General features: G+C 52.7%; 1 protein-coding gene across 11 annotated transcripts in view; it reads left to right on the top strand.

The window, feature by feature from the left end:
- Arhgef2 (Rho/Rac guanine nucleotide exchange factor 2) overlaps nucleotides 1-12,977 on the top strand; it is a 57,424-nt gene that overhangs the window by 31,630 nt on the left and 12,817 nt on the right. For 7 of the 11 annotated variants that reach the window (XM_085835754.1, XM_021157806.3, XM_085835756.1 and 4 more), the window contains 8 exons: nucleotides 7,014-7,158; nucleotides 9,136-9,203; nucleotides 9,499-9,562; nucleotides 10,149-10,278; nucleotides 10,497-10,606; nucleotides 10,739-10,885; nucleotides 11,860-12,110; nucleotides 12,429-12,554. In XM_085835754.1, coding sequence (XP_085691880.1) covers nucleotides 7,014-7,158; nucleotides 9,136-9,203; nucleotides 9,499-9,562; nucleotides 10,149-10,278; nucleotides 10,497-10,606; nucleotides 10,739-10,885; nucleotides 11,860-12,110; nucleotides 12,429-12,554 — 1,041 coding nt within the window. Of the gene's footprint in view, nucleotides 1-6,563; nucleotides 6,790-7,013; nucleotides 7,159-9,135; nucleotides 9,204-9,498; nucleotides 9,563-10,148; nucleotides 10,279-10,496; nucleotides 10,607-10,738; nucleotides 10,886-11,859; nucleotides 12,111-12,428; nucleotides 12,555-12,977 lie in introns of those variants that run through there. The other 4 variants (XM_085835755.1, XM_085835758.1, XM_085835759.1 and 1 more) reach the window with 3 other exon arrangements.

Below are 12,977 nucleotides of genomic sequence, written 5' to 3'. Positions count from 1 at the left end.
CTCCCAGAGACCAGTGAGTGGTTCTGAGAGGGCAGAGAGACCAGGGGAAGGAGGGAGGTTGTCAGTTTGAGCTGGTCGGAAGGGGAGGGACACCTCCGGAAAGCTGTGGTTACTGAAGTGGGGGAGTTGGTTCCTAGCCACGAACCCTGGATCTCCCTCTCCACCCCCACCCCCCAGCGCACCAGCTGTCTCCTTTCTTTTTATACTGTGGTGGGAAGTCGAGGGGCCCACTGGAAATGAGATTATTTGAGGAACGTGGTCTTCCCCGATACCTAAGAGGGAGGGAGAAAAGTCAACCCAGAGATCCGCTGCCCTCCCCCACCTCTTTCCTTACTTTGAGATATCTTCTCAGAGGGAAGAATTCAAGTGTAACCTGCCCCTTTCTCCTTCCCGGCATAGGATCTGCATAGGATCCCTCCTTCCGCCCCTCCACGCTTGCTTCCCTTTTCTCTGCATTGTTTCTGTTCTTCCAGGCTGTCTTCTGTTCTCCGCCCCCTCAGTTCTCTCTGCCCTACTTCCTACCTCCTCAAGCCTCAAAGCTGCTCTTTCCATCTTTAGGCCCCCTTATCTCTCCACCCTACTTTCCTGAGCCCTAACAGTCTTGGCCCACAGAACAAAGCCAGGAGCACCATGGGTCTTCCTGAACCCTGTGTGTGATGGGGAGCGGGGAGAGCGGGCTGCCTTTGTTCTGAGTTCCAGAGAGGTGGCTGGCTTTGTTTGCAGGGCCAGGAGGGCAGGGCTGGGGAGGGGGGAGCCCTGGAGGGAAAGAAGAATCCTGACAGTTTGGGAGACTGGAGGAGTTGGGTCCTTGAGGAAGCTGAAGTCTGGAGGGCATCCAAAAAGCCCGTAAGGGTCATGGGTGTTCAGCAAAGCACTGGGTGAGGAGAAAGCGGCAAAGCTGGGCCCAGGGAGCTAAGACTTAGAGAGGTCACCTAGGGGCTGCAAGATAGTTGTGCAGCACCTCAAACACCCAGGGGCACCAGAGAAGGTGAAGGAGGGTCTGTCTGGTTTCTGGTACCAAAGCTGTGATCTTCTGTCAGGGAGGGCACAGATCAAACTGTGATCCCCAAGTATTGTCCCATGCTTCTTGTATTGGGGGGTGTGTCTCTCCGTCATAGATGCTCAGGGGGGATCTTTGAAAATTCGTGCTTACCAAGCTGAGTGGACGTAAGGAAGTAGTTCCCATTTTAAAGTTCAGCCTCTGTGTTGATGTAGGATGTAGGCTTTGAGTGAATTAATTGGTCGTGGTGGTTTCTGGAGCTGGTGGAGAAATGGCTGAGAAGTGCTGGCTGGACCCTTCTGGGTTTGTTTGTGTCTCCTGAGGGAGGTGGGGGCAGGGCTGCAGACGGCAGCTACCCCCTCCCAACTCAGCTGGCCTGCCTTGTGCCAGGAGGGCAGGGAGTCTGGCACAGCTATTGTTTGCCTGCACAAATGCCCGTCTGTCTGCGTTTTTCTTGCCTTCTCCCTCTTGGCCCGACAGGTGTGGCTGGGTGGGGAGCAGGCTGGGGTCCAGGGAAACTGGGTCTCAGAGTCTCTAGCTGGATTTTATTGCCTATGACTTACGTGCCCTTCTCCCACATCACCAGGATGCTGCCCAGTCCCCTGTCCAGTGGTTTACCATCCTTCATTAAGCAGAGGTTTTCTAAGTGCCTTTGTGTATTCCGAGATGGCCTTCTCTTTTGTTTCTGTCTGGGGCTTTACTGTCTGCATCTGGCTACCTTCTCTCAGCATCCAGTCTCCCCATTTCCTTCTCTGGGGTGTCTGAAGGAGCAGGGCCTCGCACAGACCATCCAAAGTCCTCCTCCTGGACTCTTGCATCAGGAATCTTGTCTCTCCTCGCTCTCCAGCTCATAGATTTCCCCTTGTGGAATTGAAACCAAGTTTGCAAGCTCCACACTGCTCAACCACAGCCCTTCTTCCCCTTAACAACCAGTGACCCTGAGTCTCAGCTGTCCAGGGTGGAGCCACGGGCTTTTAGTCCCAGTGGGCTCCTTCAAGAGTCTGAAGGAAGAGGCTGAGGCCAGTCTCTCACAATCAGTGGTGATTGTGAACACCACACAGATCTCCCAGAAGCCCTGGTGTGGAGAGAGGAGGGAGGTGAGAACTGGGAGAGCAGCACTGACTCACCCTGAGGAGCCCGGGAAGCCAGAGCCTGGGTTTGCCTTTCTGTGAATCATTGTTTTCTCTTAGCCTAGGGCACAAGATGGGGAGAACTTGTCTCCCCACAGTGGCCAAGACTTGGTGTGAAAATGGAAGGAGGTTTTGAGTTAACATTCTGACCCCCCAGGGAAGGACTCAGTCAGAGGGAGTAGGAGATCCAGCTTGGGAGTGCTCCAGGAAGAGGGAAAGGAAGGACTGGAAAGGGCACAAAAGTTCCTATGGTTCTCACAGGCAGTAAAGGGTGTCCCCAGAGCAGGAGTACTACAGGAGACTCTGTCTTTCCTTCCCTTTCTTTCTTTCTTTCTTTCTTTCTTTCTTTCTTTCTTTCTTTCTTTCTTTCTTTCTTTAAAAAAAGATTTATTTATTTATTTTATATATGTGAGTACAGTGTCACTCTCTTCAGACACACCAGATGAGGGCATCAGATCCCATTATGGATGGTTGTGAGCCACTATATGATTGCTGGGACTTGAACTCAGGACCTCTGGAAAAGCAGTCAGTACTCTTCGACCGCTGAGCCATCTCTCCAGCCCCGTTCCTTGCTTTTTTACCTCCCTTCCCCAGCACACACTGGGTGCCCGCTGTACATGGGTAAGGCTTTTGGGTTTCAGGAGGAAAGTTGGCCTTGAACTCCTGATCCTTTTGCCCCTCATCTCGCCAAGTGCTGGCGCTACAGGAGCATGCCAAAACACCCAAGCTTGTTCAGTTTGATAGTCAGGTAACCCCACGTGTAACATTAGCCTGGATAGTGCCCGTGAGCAGGGAAGACTTCCGAGATCTTTGAAGAAGAAGCAGGAGGACATTCAGAGCTGGACAGCAGAGGGTTGGGTCAAGCAGAAAGGGCCCTGAGCCCTGAGGTGGATGTTTGGACTGAGGAAAGACTGGTTTTTCTTGCCTCTGTGGTGCTAGGATTAAATCCAGTGCTTCATATCTATTAGACCCTTGAACCCTGAGCAACATCCCCTGTCCTTTTTAGACATACTCTTTTAAGATTGTGTCTTACTAAGTTGCCCAGGTTGGCTTTGAACTGACCATGCTCCTACCTCAGCCTTGCCAGTGTCTGGGCTTCCTAGGGTGTACACCATCCCTAGCTACGATTGCTTCTTCTCCTGGACATACTGTGACATGGAGGAGGTGAAGAGCTGTTCTGCGTGCTATGTGTAAAGGGGAGACAGTGAATCGATCCAGCCCACCCACCCCCTCCCAGTAAGCAGTTCCCATGTTATTCCATTCTCCACAGCTTGAGCCCTGGGACGGGCTCAGTCCAGCCATCTCTGGGACAATAGTGCTAGGCCGTGCCAGGGCCGGATCGCTGGTGCTGGGATGTGCTGTTGCTGCTGCGGCTGCTGCCCTCTGCTTGCCCACCTAGAGCAGGGGTCACTTGGAGAGAGGGTGAGTTTTGGTAGGTGAAAGGCAAGGACTAGAGAAGCTGGGTCTGTGTGGGCAGTGGTGCAAGGAGGGAAAGGGCTATCAGAGCCCTTTCTGGTCCCAGTCTCTTGGCCACTCCCAACAGAATTGTCCAGGCAGGTAGTACAGAGAGCTGTGCGGTAGGAACCTATCACAGCTTTAGAATATGTCTGCAAGCACACTGTTCTTTCTGGAGTGGCCCTTGCCAGGTGCGTGTTCTGGTGACTGCTAGTCTCCTTTTACTTGCTTGTTTGTTTTTATTTAAATTTGTCATAAATATTCATACTCTAGATTGGTGTGTCCTAGAGAAGCGTGGGAGGGCAGAGAGGTGGAGAGAGAGGGAGAGAAGGAGAGAGAGAGAGGAGAGAGAGAGAGCGTGCGAGAGAGAGAGAGAGAGAGAGAGAGAGAGAGAGAGAGAGAGAGAGAGAGAGAGAGAGGGGGGAGAGAGAGAGAGAGCGTGCGAGCATGTGGCAAGGGATATTTAGGCTTGGCCTTTGAAGTCCAAGGAGGTGAATTTGAGGTGACTTTGATCTTAAAAACAAAAACAAACAATTAAAGAGTTCCCACAAGGCAGCTGGAGTGCCAAGCAGTGGAAGACTTTCCTAGCGATTCAGGTAGGTAGGAGCCACTAGAGCAGGGAATGCTGAAATGGCCCATACTAGAGTCTGCAGGAGGAGTGTCCCTCAGAGGAGGAGCCAGGGGGATCATCCCTTAGAGGAGTAGATGCATGGCTGAGAGAGACAGTGCAGTGTATGGAGGAGTGTCTGTGGCAAGAGCGGGGGTGGGGTGGGTGGGTGGGGGGACGGACAGGAGAGAGGACCAAGATAAGGAGAGAAGAGAGCAGGTCAGATGAAAAGAAGAGCCCTGACTTGCACGCCTGCAAGTCTTGAACTTTGGTGGCTGAGGCAGGAGGATTACCTTTAGTTCAAGGCTAGACAGGGCTTCATAGTGAGACCCTGACTTAAAACAAAATAAAACAAAAGTTACCAAATGAAACCCCAACAGTACAGTAGGGGAGAAAGGAAAAATTTATGGCGGAGGTGGTAAAGCGTGACGGGGGGACATAAGGAGGTCATCTCTGTCTAGACCACTGGGTTCCATCATCCTCTGGCCGCCTCCAGGCACTGGGGCTCCATCATCCTCAGGCCACCCCAAGGCCCAGGGCTCTCTGGTCCATTGCTCTCTGGCCACCCCAAGGCCCAGGGCTCTGTGGTCCGCTGCTCTCTGGCCCCTGGACAGTTGACTCAGCACCTTTCTGCTTCCCCTTTTCCCATCCTCCCTTCTAGCTACCAGTGTGGGTAGTGGCGTGGGCAGGACTGCTCATCCAGGCCCAGGCTGAATGTTTTTCACTGAATTGTGACTTTTTGTCCTAGGGTCCCAGCCAGTGTCCTCAACTTGGTGCTCCTACTCTCAGCCCCAGTCACCTGACTGATGTCCTTGTCTCCTAACATTTTTTCCCCCTTAGAGATAAGGTTTCTCTGTGTAGCTCTGGCTGTCCTGTCCTGGAACTTACTATGTAGACCAGGCTGCCCTTGAAGTCTGAGATCTGTGCGACTCTGCCACCCAAATGCTAGGTTTAAAGACGAGCTTTACTCCTGCCTGGCTGGTCCTCTAACATCTTTAATTAACTTAACTAATTACTTTAGATACAGGGTCTCACTGTGATGCTCTGACTGGCTTGGAATTTGCTATGTAGGCTAGGGTGGCCTCAGACTCAGAGATCGGCCTGCCTCTCCTCCCCTCGTCCTGGGATTAAAGCCGTGCCCCACTGTTCCATTTATCCTGCCTTTTCTGACTTACTGGTTCCGTGCCATGGTTTGGATGTGGGTGTTAGTTCTGTTCTTCTGCCGTGTGGGACCTGGGAATCGACCGGGATCATTGGGTGCCTTTGCTTTTCTTTTAAGCTCTCTTCTTTTCTTTTCTCTTCTTTTCTTTTCTTTTCTTTTCTTTTCTTTTCTTTTCTTTTCTTTTCTTTTCTTTTCTTTTTAAAAGATGTATGTATGTATGTATGTATGTATGCATGTATGCATGTATGTATTTATTTAATTTATGTGAGTACACTGTTGCTGTCTTCAGGCATACCAGAAGAGGGCATCAGATCCCCAGTACAGATGGTTGTGAGCCACCATGTGGTTGCTGGGATTTGAACTCAGAACCTCTGGAAGATCAGTCAGTGTTCTTAATCGCTGAGCCATCTCTCCAGTCCTTAAGCTCTCTTCTAACCTGTTTGTTTGCTTTGTGTTTTGTTTTGATTTTTGATCGTAGTGGTGGTGTTTTGAGATTGGGCCTCATATCACTATATAGCCAAGGATGTCCTTGAGCTCCCAAGCTTCCTGCCTCCACCTCAGTGCTGTTTGTGCACGAGTGTGTGTTTTGAGATTGGGCCTCATATCACTATATAGCCAAGGATGTCCTTGAGCTCCCAAGCTTCCTGCCTCCACCTCAGTGCTGTTTGTGCACGAGTGTGTGCGCATGTACATGCATGTTGTTGTTGTTGTTGTTGTTTTGAGACAGTTGTTCAATAGCCCAGGCTTGCTGCAATAGTCTTAGTCTTCCTGTCTTAGTCAGGAGTTAACAGGCATGGGCTACCACAGCTGACATTGTCTTTTCACCTTTTTCTGGCTCTTGGAGCTTGGGGAGGAACAGAAAAGAAGTCAAGGACTCTGACAGAAGCTGGAGGAGGTAGGGGAAGCTTAAAGGCAAAGGTAAACATAGACTTGGGGTAAGAGGGTACTCAAGAGTGCTGCACACACACACACACACACACACACACACACACACACACACACACACACTGCTAGTGAGGGATCTCTTTTGGGCTTTGACTGAGTGTAAGTAGAAGAGTTAGAGGGTTAGGATCCTGGCCTCTGAGTTGATGGTGTCTGAAGAGGCATCCTGGCCCCCACCCCCAGCCAATCTAATAGGGGAATCTCCTGCTTTGCCATCTCTGCTCCCCCATGACTGCTCTGAAGACAGCAGCTCCAACACCCGTTGTCATGGTTATGAGAGGAGCTAACTCCCATAGATTGGAAAGCGCTGGTGAGCTGGCACCCTCTGCTTCACTGGTCCTCCCCTCTCTCTGCGCATCTTCCCCCAGCACAGAGAAAGCGTACAGCAGCCCGGGGGCGAGCAGAGCTAAGGCTGGAAGGTAGAGTGAGGACGCAGAGCTCTAGAGCTAGGGAGATGAGTGGGAACAGGAGGCAGCCCAGTCGCCGGGGTCAGGTAGGTCAGAGGCCTCGAAGCCTCAGGGACTGACTGCCCAGGGCCTGGTCATGCCTGGACAGCCACCTCAGACACCTGTGCATAGTCGGTTATGCTTTAGCACTTGGTGTCACTTTCAGCCTCTCTAGGCAGGCATTTCTCCCATGCCTCTGCTGTTTCTCTGGACACCAGGTACCTGACTGAGTGTCTTCTGACCTCACTTCTGTCTCTCAATCTTTCCACAGACCCGGGAAAAGGAGAAGATGAAGGAAGCTAAAGATGCCCGCTATACCAACGGCCACCTCTTCACCACCATCTCTGTCTCCGGCATGACCATGTGCTATGCCTGTAACAAGAGCATCACAGCCAAGGAAGCCCTCATTTGTCCTAGTAAGTTTTTGGTCCCAAAGGTGACCTAGCCTCAGTTGCCATCGACCTCTAGTTCTCCTGTCCGTCTGTCCTTCCCACCCTGGATCCTTTAAAGGACTCTATTTTCCGGATCCCAGCTGGGCTCAAGTGTCATGCTCAGGTGCTTGGTCTCCTGCCACCCTTGCCCACACTGGGTGGTGGCTATTGGAATGTGGCATAAGCTGGTTGGTCTCTTGGGTGTGGGGTGACAGAGGCTGTTGTTACTCTCCGTGCAGCTGTCGCTGGCTTGGGTATCCCCCTCGCTCCTTGAACAGCTGCTGACAGTTCGGAGAACTGCCTGGAGAATGAGCAGGAATGTGTGTTATAATGCAGGGTGGGAGAGGAGTAGGGAGCGGAGGGAAGCTGCCAGCCTGCAGCTGCCTCTGCCCATCTCCCTGGACAGCTTAGACTCGAGGACTCCTTGCCCCTGTCTTTCTGTTGCATGTGAGGGAAAAGAAGCCTGCAGATTCAAGGACAGGCTGGGATTATCTATTTCTTTATCCCTGATAAAGAAATTTAGCAGAGACCTGAATGAAGGAGGGAAGGGCTCAAAACTCCTAATCTTGCCCATGTCTAACCTTTATCCTGTCCCAGGAAGGAGACAGAGGAATTCAGACCTCCTTAGGATACCAGTGCAGAGGGCTCTAGCTCCGCCCTGCCCCACCCCCACCCCCCATGCCTTCCTTGGAGTGTTGTACCTTGATGCTGACCAACACAAGGCCACTCTAGCCTCCTAATCCCTTTGGGATGTTGGAAAGGAACCCCAGATAGAACCAGGGAGGCCTACCCCCCTCAAAAAGAACCAGAGAGGCCTCCCCCCCCCCACTTCTTTACCACTTGATCTAGAGCCAAAAGGATGAGGAGGTAACCCCAATCTAGATCCCTCTAGAGACCTGGCAAAATACTCAATCCGGAAGCTTGTTGCCAGGGGAACTGGGGAGGTGGGTAGCACTATTTTGAGAGCAGGTGGAAAGCGGGGGCTCGATTCAGAGACACTAGGTGTTGTGGGTAGGGGAAAGGAGCTCCAGGGGGTGGGCACTGCCACAGCCTGGCTTCTGTCGGCCCCTTCTGCCCCACCCTATGTGCCTTGTATTTGTGGAAGTGAGCGTGGTGTTGGGCATTGTCTGCCCGAGTTAGCAGAGTTTCCTGTGGTGTTTGGGGGTGGGGTGGGGGGAGCTGTAGAGCTGAGGGCCTGTCAGGAAGGGAACAGCCATGGTCCTGAGTGCAGGCTCAGCTAGTTCAGCTACTCCTTTTTCCTTTCCTACTTGATGGAGAGGTGGGGTGGGGGATGGGGGGGGAAGCAGATGGAGTGTGGGAGCTGTAGTTTGCCTTACTGGGGAACAGAACTTCCCAGGCCTACAAGAGAAAAGGCCCCCAGAATGGAGTTAATGCAGAAGGCTGCCAAGATGGGAAAGGGAAGGGCCACTGGTCCAGACTTTGAAGCAGTAGGCAGAAGCCTCTGGCATATCCATGGAGGAGTATGGCTTTTAGATCTGAGCACATCGAAGTGTAGCTGGGTGACCTAGGTAAGCAAGCAGCGTTCAGAGGGGATTCTTCATCTGTGAAGTGAATGGGGAGCTTTCCTCGGGGACCACTGTGAGTTCTGGCTCTCTGTCAGCTTCTGGTCTTGGGAGCCCCCGTGATCATCTGCAGTGTCATCTCCTTTGTGCTCTTTGCTCTTCCCAAGCAGCAGACACACCTTTCTTCCCTCTGGTCCTCCGGGCTGTAGGATTTCCCAACCTCCTGGATGGTCCACACCAGACCCCTCTCACTTCAATACCTGCTTGAAGGAAGGGAGGGGGCGAGGGGGGAAACGTGTGATAATGACCAACAACTCTGGGAGGCTGGAAGAGTGTCTGCAAGCTATATGGCCTGGGGAGTTGGGTGTTTACATGTGGGTGTGTCACCCCCAGTACCACCCCAGCCCTCCCTTTACCCTCTCTACCCCCACCCTGCCAGCATGTAATGTGACCATCCACAACCGCTGTAAAGACACCCTGGCCAACTGTACCAAGGTCAAGCAGAAGGTGAGCTAGATGGCAGGGTGGGCAGAGGGCTGTCGGGGGAGGGCAGTGCCATTCCTGCGGGCCTTTCCACCCATCCCTCACCCTGTGTTCCTCTCCTTGCCGTGGGGCATCCCAGACCCTCGGCCTGTGTAAACACAGCCCTGCCACACAGTTTACCTATCCCGATGTCCTTAACTGCGGGGTCAACTTTCTCCCAAGAGGGCGGATGCCAGGTTCTGGCTTGCTCTGGGTGTGTGACAGGGCAGTCTTTGGGTGACAGCTGTTTGTGGTGTCTCTCTTCTGCTCTGTGTCACAGCAACAGAAAGCTGCACTGCTGAGGAACAACACTGCCTTGCAGTCTGTCTCCCTTCGAAGTAAGAGTGAGTTCACAGGGCCACCAAGCCACTGAGCCCACGGGCTCTGCTGCCCCCCTGAGGTCACACCCAGACACACAAAGCTCCTTTTGGAAGTGCCTTGGGAGGGAGTGCCATAAAGGATGGTCCTTATTCTGGGGCTTAGTATGTAGACAGGCTAGTCCACATAGGGATGAGGGACAAGGATGGCAGGTTCCTCGAGCCTTGCCACATCCTGTTACGATAGCCGGTTATCTATACTTCATTTGGGGACTGACTGTCCACTGTCAGTTCGGGAAAGCGTGGTACCCAGGTTCCTTCTCCCCAGCTTGGATCACTGTAGACAGTTCTCACCTTTCCAGCCTTCAGTTTCCTTATAGACTTGGCTGGGGTGGGGTGGGGGTGGGAAGAACATATAAGAACAGGCTCTTAATTCATGGTGGTGGCTTGCACAGTGGACAGTAGCATTACCTTGATGGGCCTTGCCAATTTTCTTTGCCTCTTAGGGAGCTGAGGACAGGCCAGACAGTACCCCATGGTTTCCCGTGAGGAGCCTGGGAGAGCAAAGAGCCAGGGAATTAAGCTTTCTCCTGCTTGGCCTCCTTCCTTACAGCAACCACCAGAGAGCGGCCAACGTCTGCCATTTACCCTTCCGACAGCTTCCGGCAGTCCCTCCTGGGTTCTCGGCGGGGCCTCTCCTCTTTGTCTTTGGCCAAAAGTGTTTCCACTACCAACATTGCTGGGTGAGCTTCTGTTTGGGGCAGAGGGGGTCTGGCAGGAGAGAGTACGAAGCCCATGAGAGCGCTATGTCTTTCCCTTGAGTTCAGAGCTGGAGACAGATACGAGAAAGATAAGTTCCAGCACAGAGTAGCTATCCCTAGGAGCCCAAGCTTGGGTCCCAACCTGGGAAGGGACCTCCTGCCCGAGTTGGGGTGATGCAGACGGCCTCCACTTCCTTCAGACATTTCAATGATGAGTCTCCTCTGGGGCTGCGTCAGATCCTCTCCCAGTCCACAGACTCCCTCAACATGCGGAACCGAACCCTGTCCGTGGAATCCCTTATTGATGAAGGTGAGCAGACCTGGCCCTGGGGAGAAGGGTGTTGGCAAGACGGTGGTGTGAGAAGCCTGGGATGGGAAGGAAGAGGATGTAGGGACGGGAGAGCTAGGCTCTGAGGTGCCAGCGGCACTGATGCACACGCAGGTGTAGAGGTGTTCTACAACGAGCTGATGAGCGACTTTGAGATGGATGAGAAGGACTTCGAGGCGGATTCTTGGAGCCTTGCCGTGGACAGCAGCTTCCTGCAGCAGCACAAAAAGGAAGTGATGAAGAAGCAAGATGTCATCTACGGTATGCTAAGGCCACTTTGGTCCCCCGGCCCCTTTCTTTCATTTATTTATTTATTTATTTATTTATTTATTTATTTATTTATTTATTTATTTTGGAGACAGGGTTTCTCTGTATAGCCCTGGCTGTCCTGGAACTCACTTTATAGACCAGGCTGGCCTCGAACTCAGAAATCCGCCTGCCTCTGCCTCCCGAGTGCTGGGACTAAAGGCGTGCGCCACCACGCCCGGCGGCCCCTTTCTTTTAAACCAGGCTTTGCTTACCTGAGTCTTCTCCCTGCCACCTACCTGTTGGGACACCCTTATCCCATCCTTGGCCTCCATGTCCCCGGCTAGTACCAACTTGTCCCTGTACACCTACACCTACTTCTTGGTGCCGTTGGCAATTTTTGTTTGTTTGGTTTTGGTTTTGGTTTGGTTTGGTTTGGTTTGGTTTTTAGAGACAGGGTTTCTCTGTATAGCCCTGGCTGTCCTGGAACTCACTTTGTAGACCAGGCTGGCCTCGAACTCAGAAATCCACCTGCCTCTGCCTCTCAAGTGCTGGGATTAAGAGCATGCGCCACCACTGCCCGGCGCCGTTGACAATTTTGTAATTTTATATTTAAGAGATAAGAGTCTCACCCTGTAGGCCAGGCTGGTCTCAAACTCTCGGTCCGCCTGCCGCAGCCTCCAGAGTTCTGAGATTCTGAGTACAGACCACTGCACCCAGCTCCCAAAGCCCTACTCCTATCTCTTGCTCAAGTCAGTCCTCAGTCTTCATTCTGCCTCTCCCATGGCCAACACTGTTCCGGGAACTGGGAAACCTACACCGCTAACACACAGGACTCTTGCCCTAAAAGAGTCTACTGCTTGAAATGACAAGGAAGTGGTCTGAGACGACAGCCACACAAGCATTAACTTGGAAGAGATCCACATAGGGCCCCATGAGTTGTGCCCGAGGTAGAGTACGGCAGGGACAAATGTCCCTTTGTCCCGTAGAGCTGATCCAGACAGAGCTGCACCATGTGAGAACCTTGAAGATTATGACCCGCCTCTTTCGCACTGGGATGCTGGAAGAGTTGCAGATGGAGCCAGAAGTGGTCCAGGGCCTGTTCCCCTGCGTAGATGAGCTCAGTGACATTCACACACGTTTCCTTAATCAGCTTCTGGAACGGCGGCGCCAGGCTCTAAGTCCAGGCAGCACCCGGAACTTTGTCATCCATCGTTTGGGTGACTTGCTCATCAGCCAGGTAGGAGAAGACACACTTGAGCCCGTTCATGAATGCACGTGAGCGTGTGGAGGTCAGGAGGCAGTCCTGGGAGTTGGTTCTTCCCCATCATGTGAGTCCCAGGATTTGAATTCAGGTTGCCAGGCTTGCTAGTAAGGGCCATCTTACTGGCCTAGGACTAAACAGTTCTTAGCTCCAGCCAAATTCTGGTGATCAGGGAAGCCAAGCAGGGGACAACTGGAGAGGAGGAAGCAGCCTAACTGAAGGCCAGAGGTGTGCTGAGGGCTGAGGTGTGGCTCTGTAGGAAGTGCTCACCTAGTCTGCTCTCCCGACTTCCAGTTCTCAGGTTCCAATGCCGAGCAGATGCGCAAGACCTACTCAGAGTTCTGCAGCCGCCACACCAAGGCCTTAAAGCTCTATAAGGAGCTGTATGCTCGAGACAAACGCTTCCAACAGTTCATCCGGGTGAGCAAGGACCTCCAAGGCCAAGCCCAGGCTTCTCACGGCTCAAACCCAAACTTTCCCATCCCCAGGGTAGCGTATGGGAGCTGTGAGTTTATACAGGGCAGCCCCTCGAGACTTTTGTGGACTGCGCTCCTAGATCTTTCATTTGTTGAGACACGGCCTCTCTATGCCGCCCTGGCTGTCATGGAACTCACTATATAGATGTGGCTGGCCTCAAAACTCAAAACCTGCCTTCCTGCACTGCTATTAAAGGCATGTGACACTACACCCCCTCTCACTCTTAGATCAACGGCCACCTCTCACTGGGCAAGAGGATGTTGGTCTGGTTTTCATACCATCATTGGTTTGCTCGTCACCACAGATCTGTGACATTCTCTTACTCATTTCCCAGAAGCTGTGCCTAGGCCAACATGGGGCGGATGC

This window comes from Mus caroli, unplaced genomic scaffold (assembly GCF_978045245.1).
Source record: "Mus caroli unplaced genomic scaffold, Mus_caroli_1 scaffold_3, whole genome shotgun sequence".
NCBI classification, from domain to species: domain Eukaryota; kingdom Metazoa; phylum Chordata; class Mammalia; order Rodentia; family Muridae; genus Mus; species Mus caroli.
The sequence above is the reverse complement of the archived record's forward strand: the minus strand, read 5'-3'. Positions and strand labels throughout refer to the sequence as shown.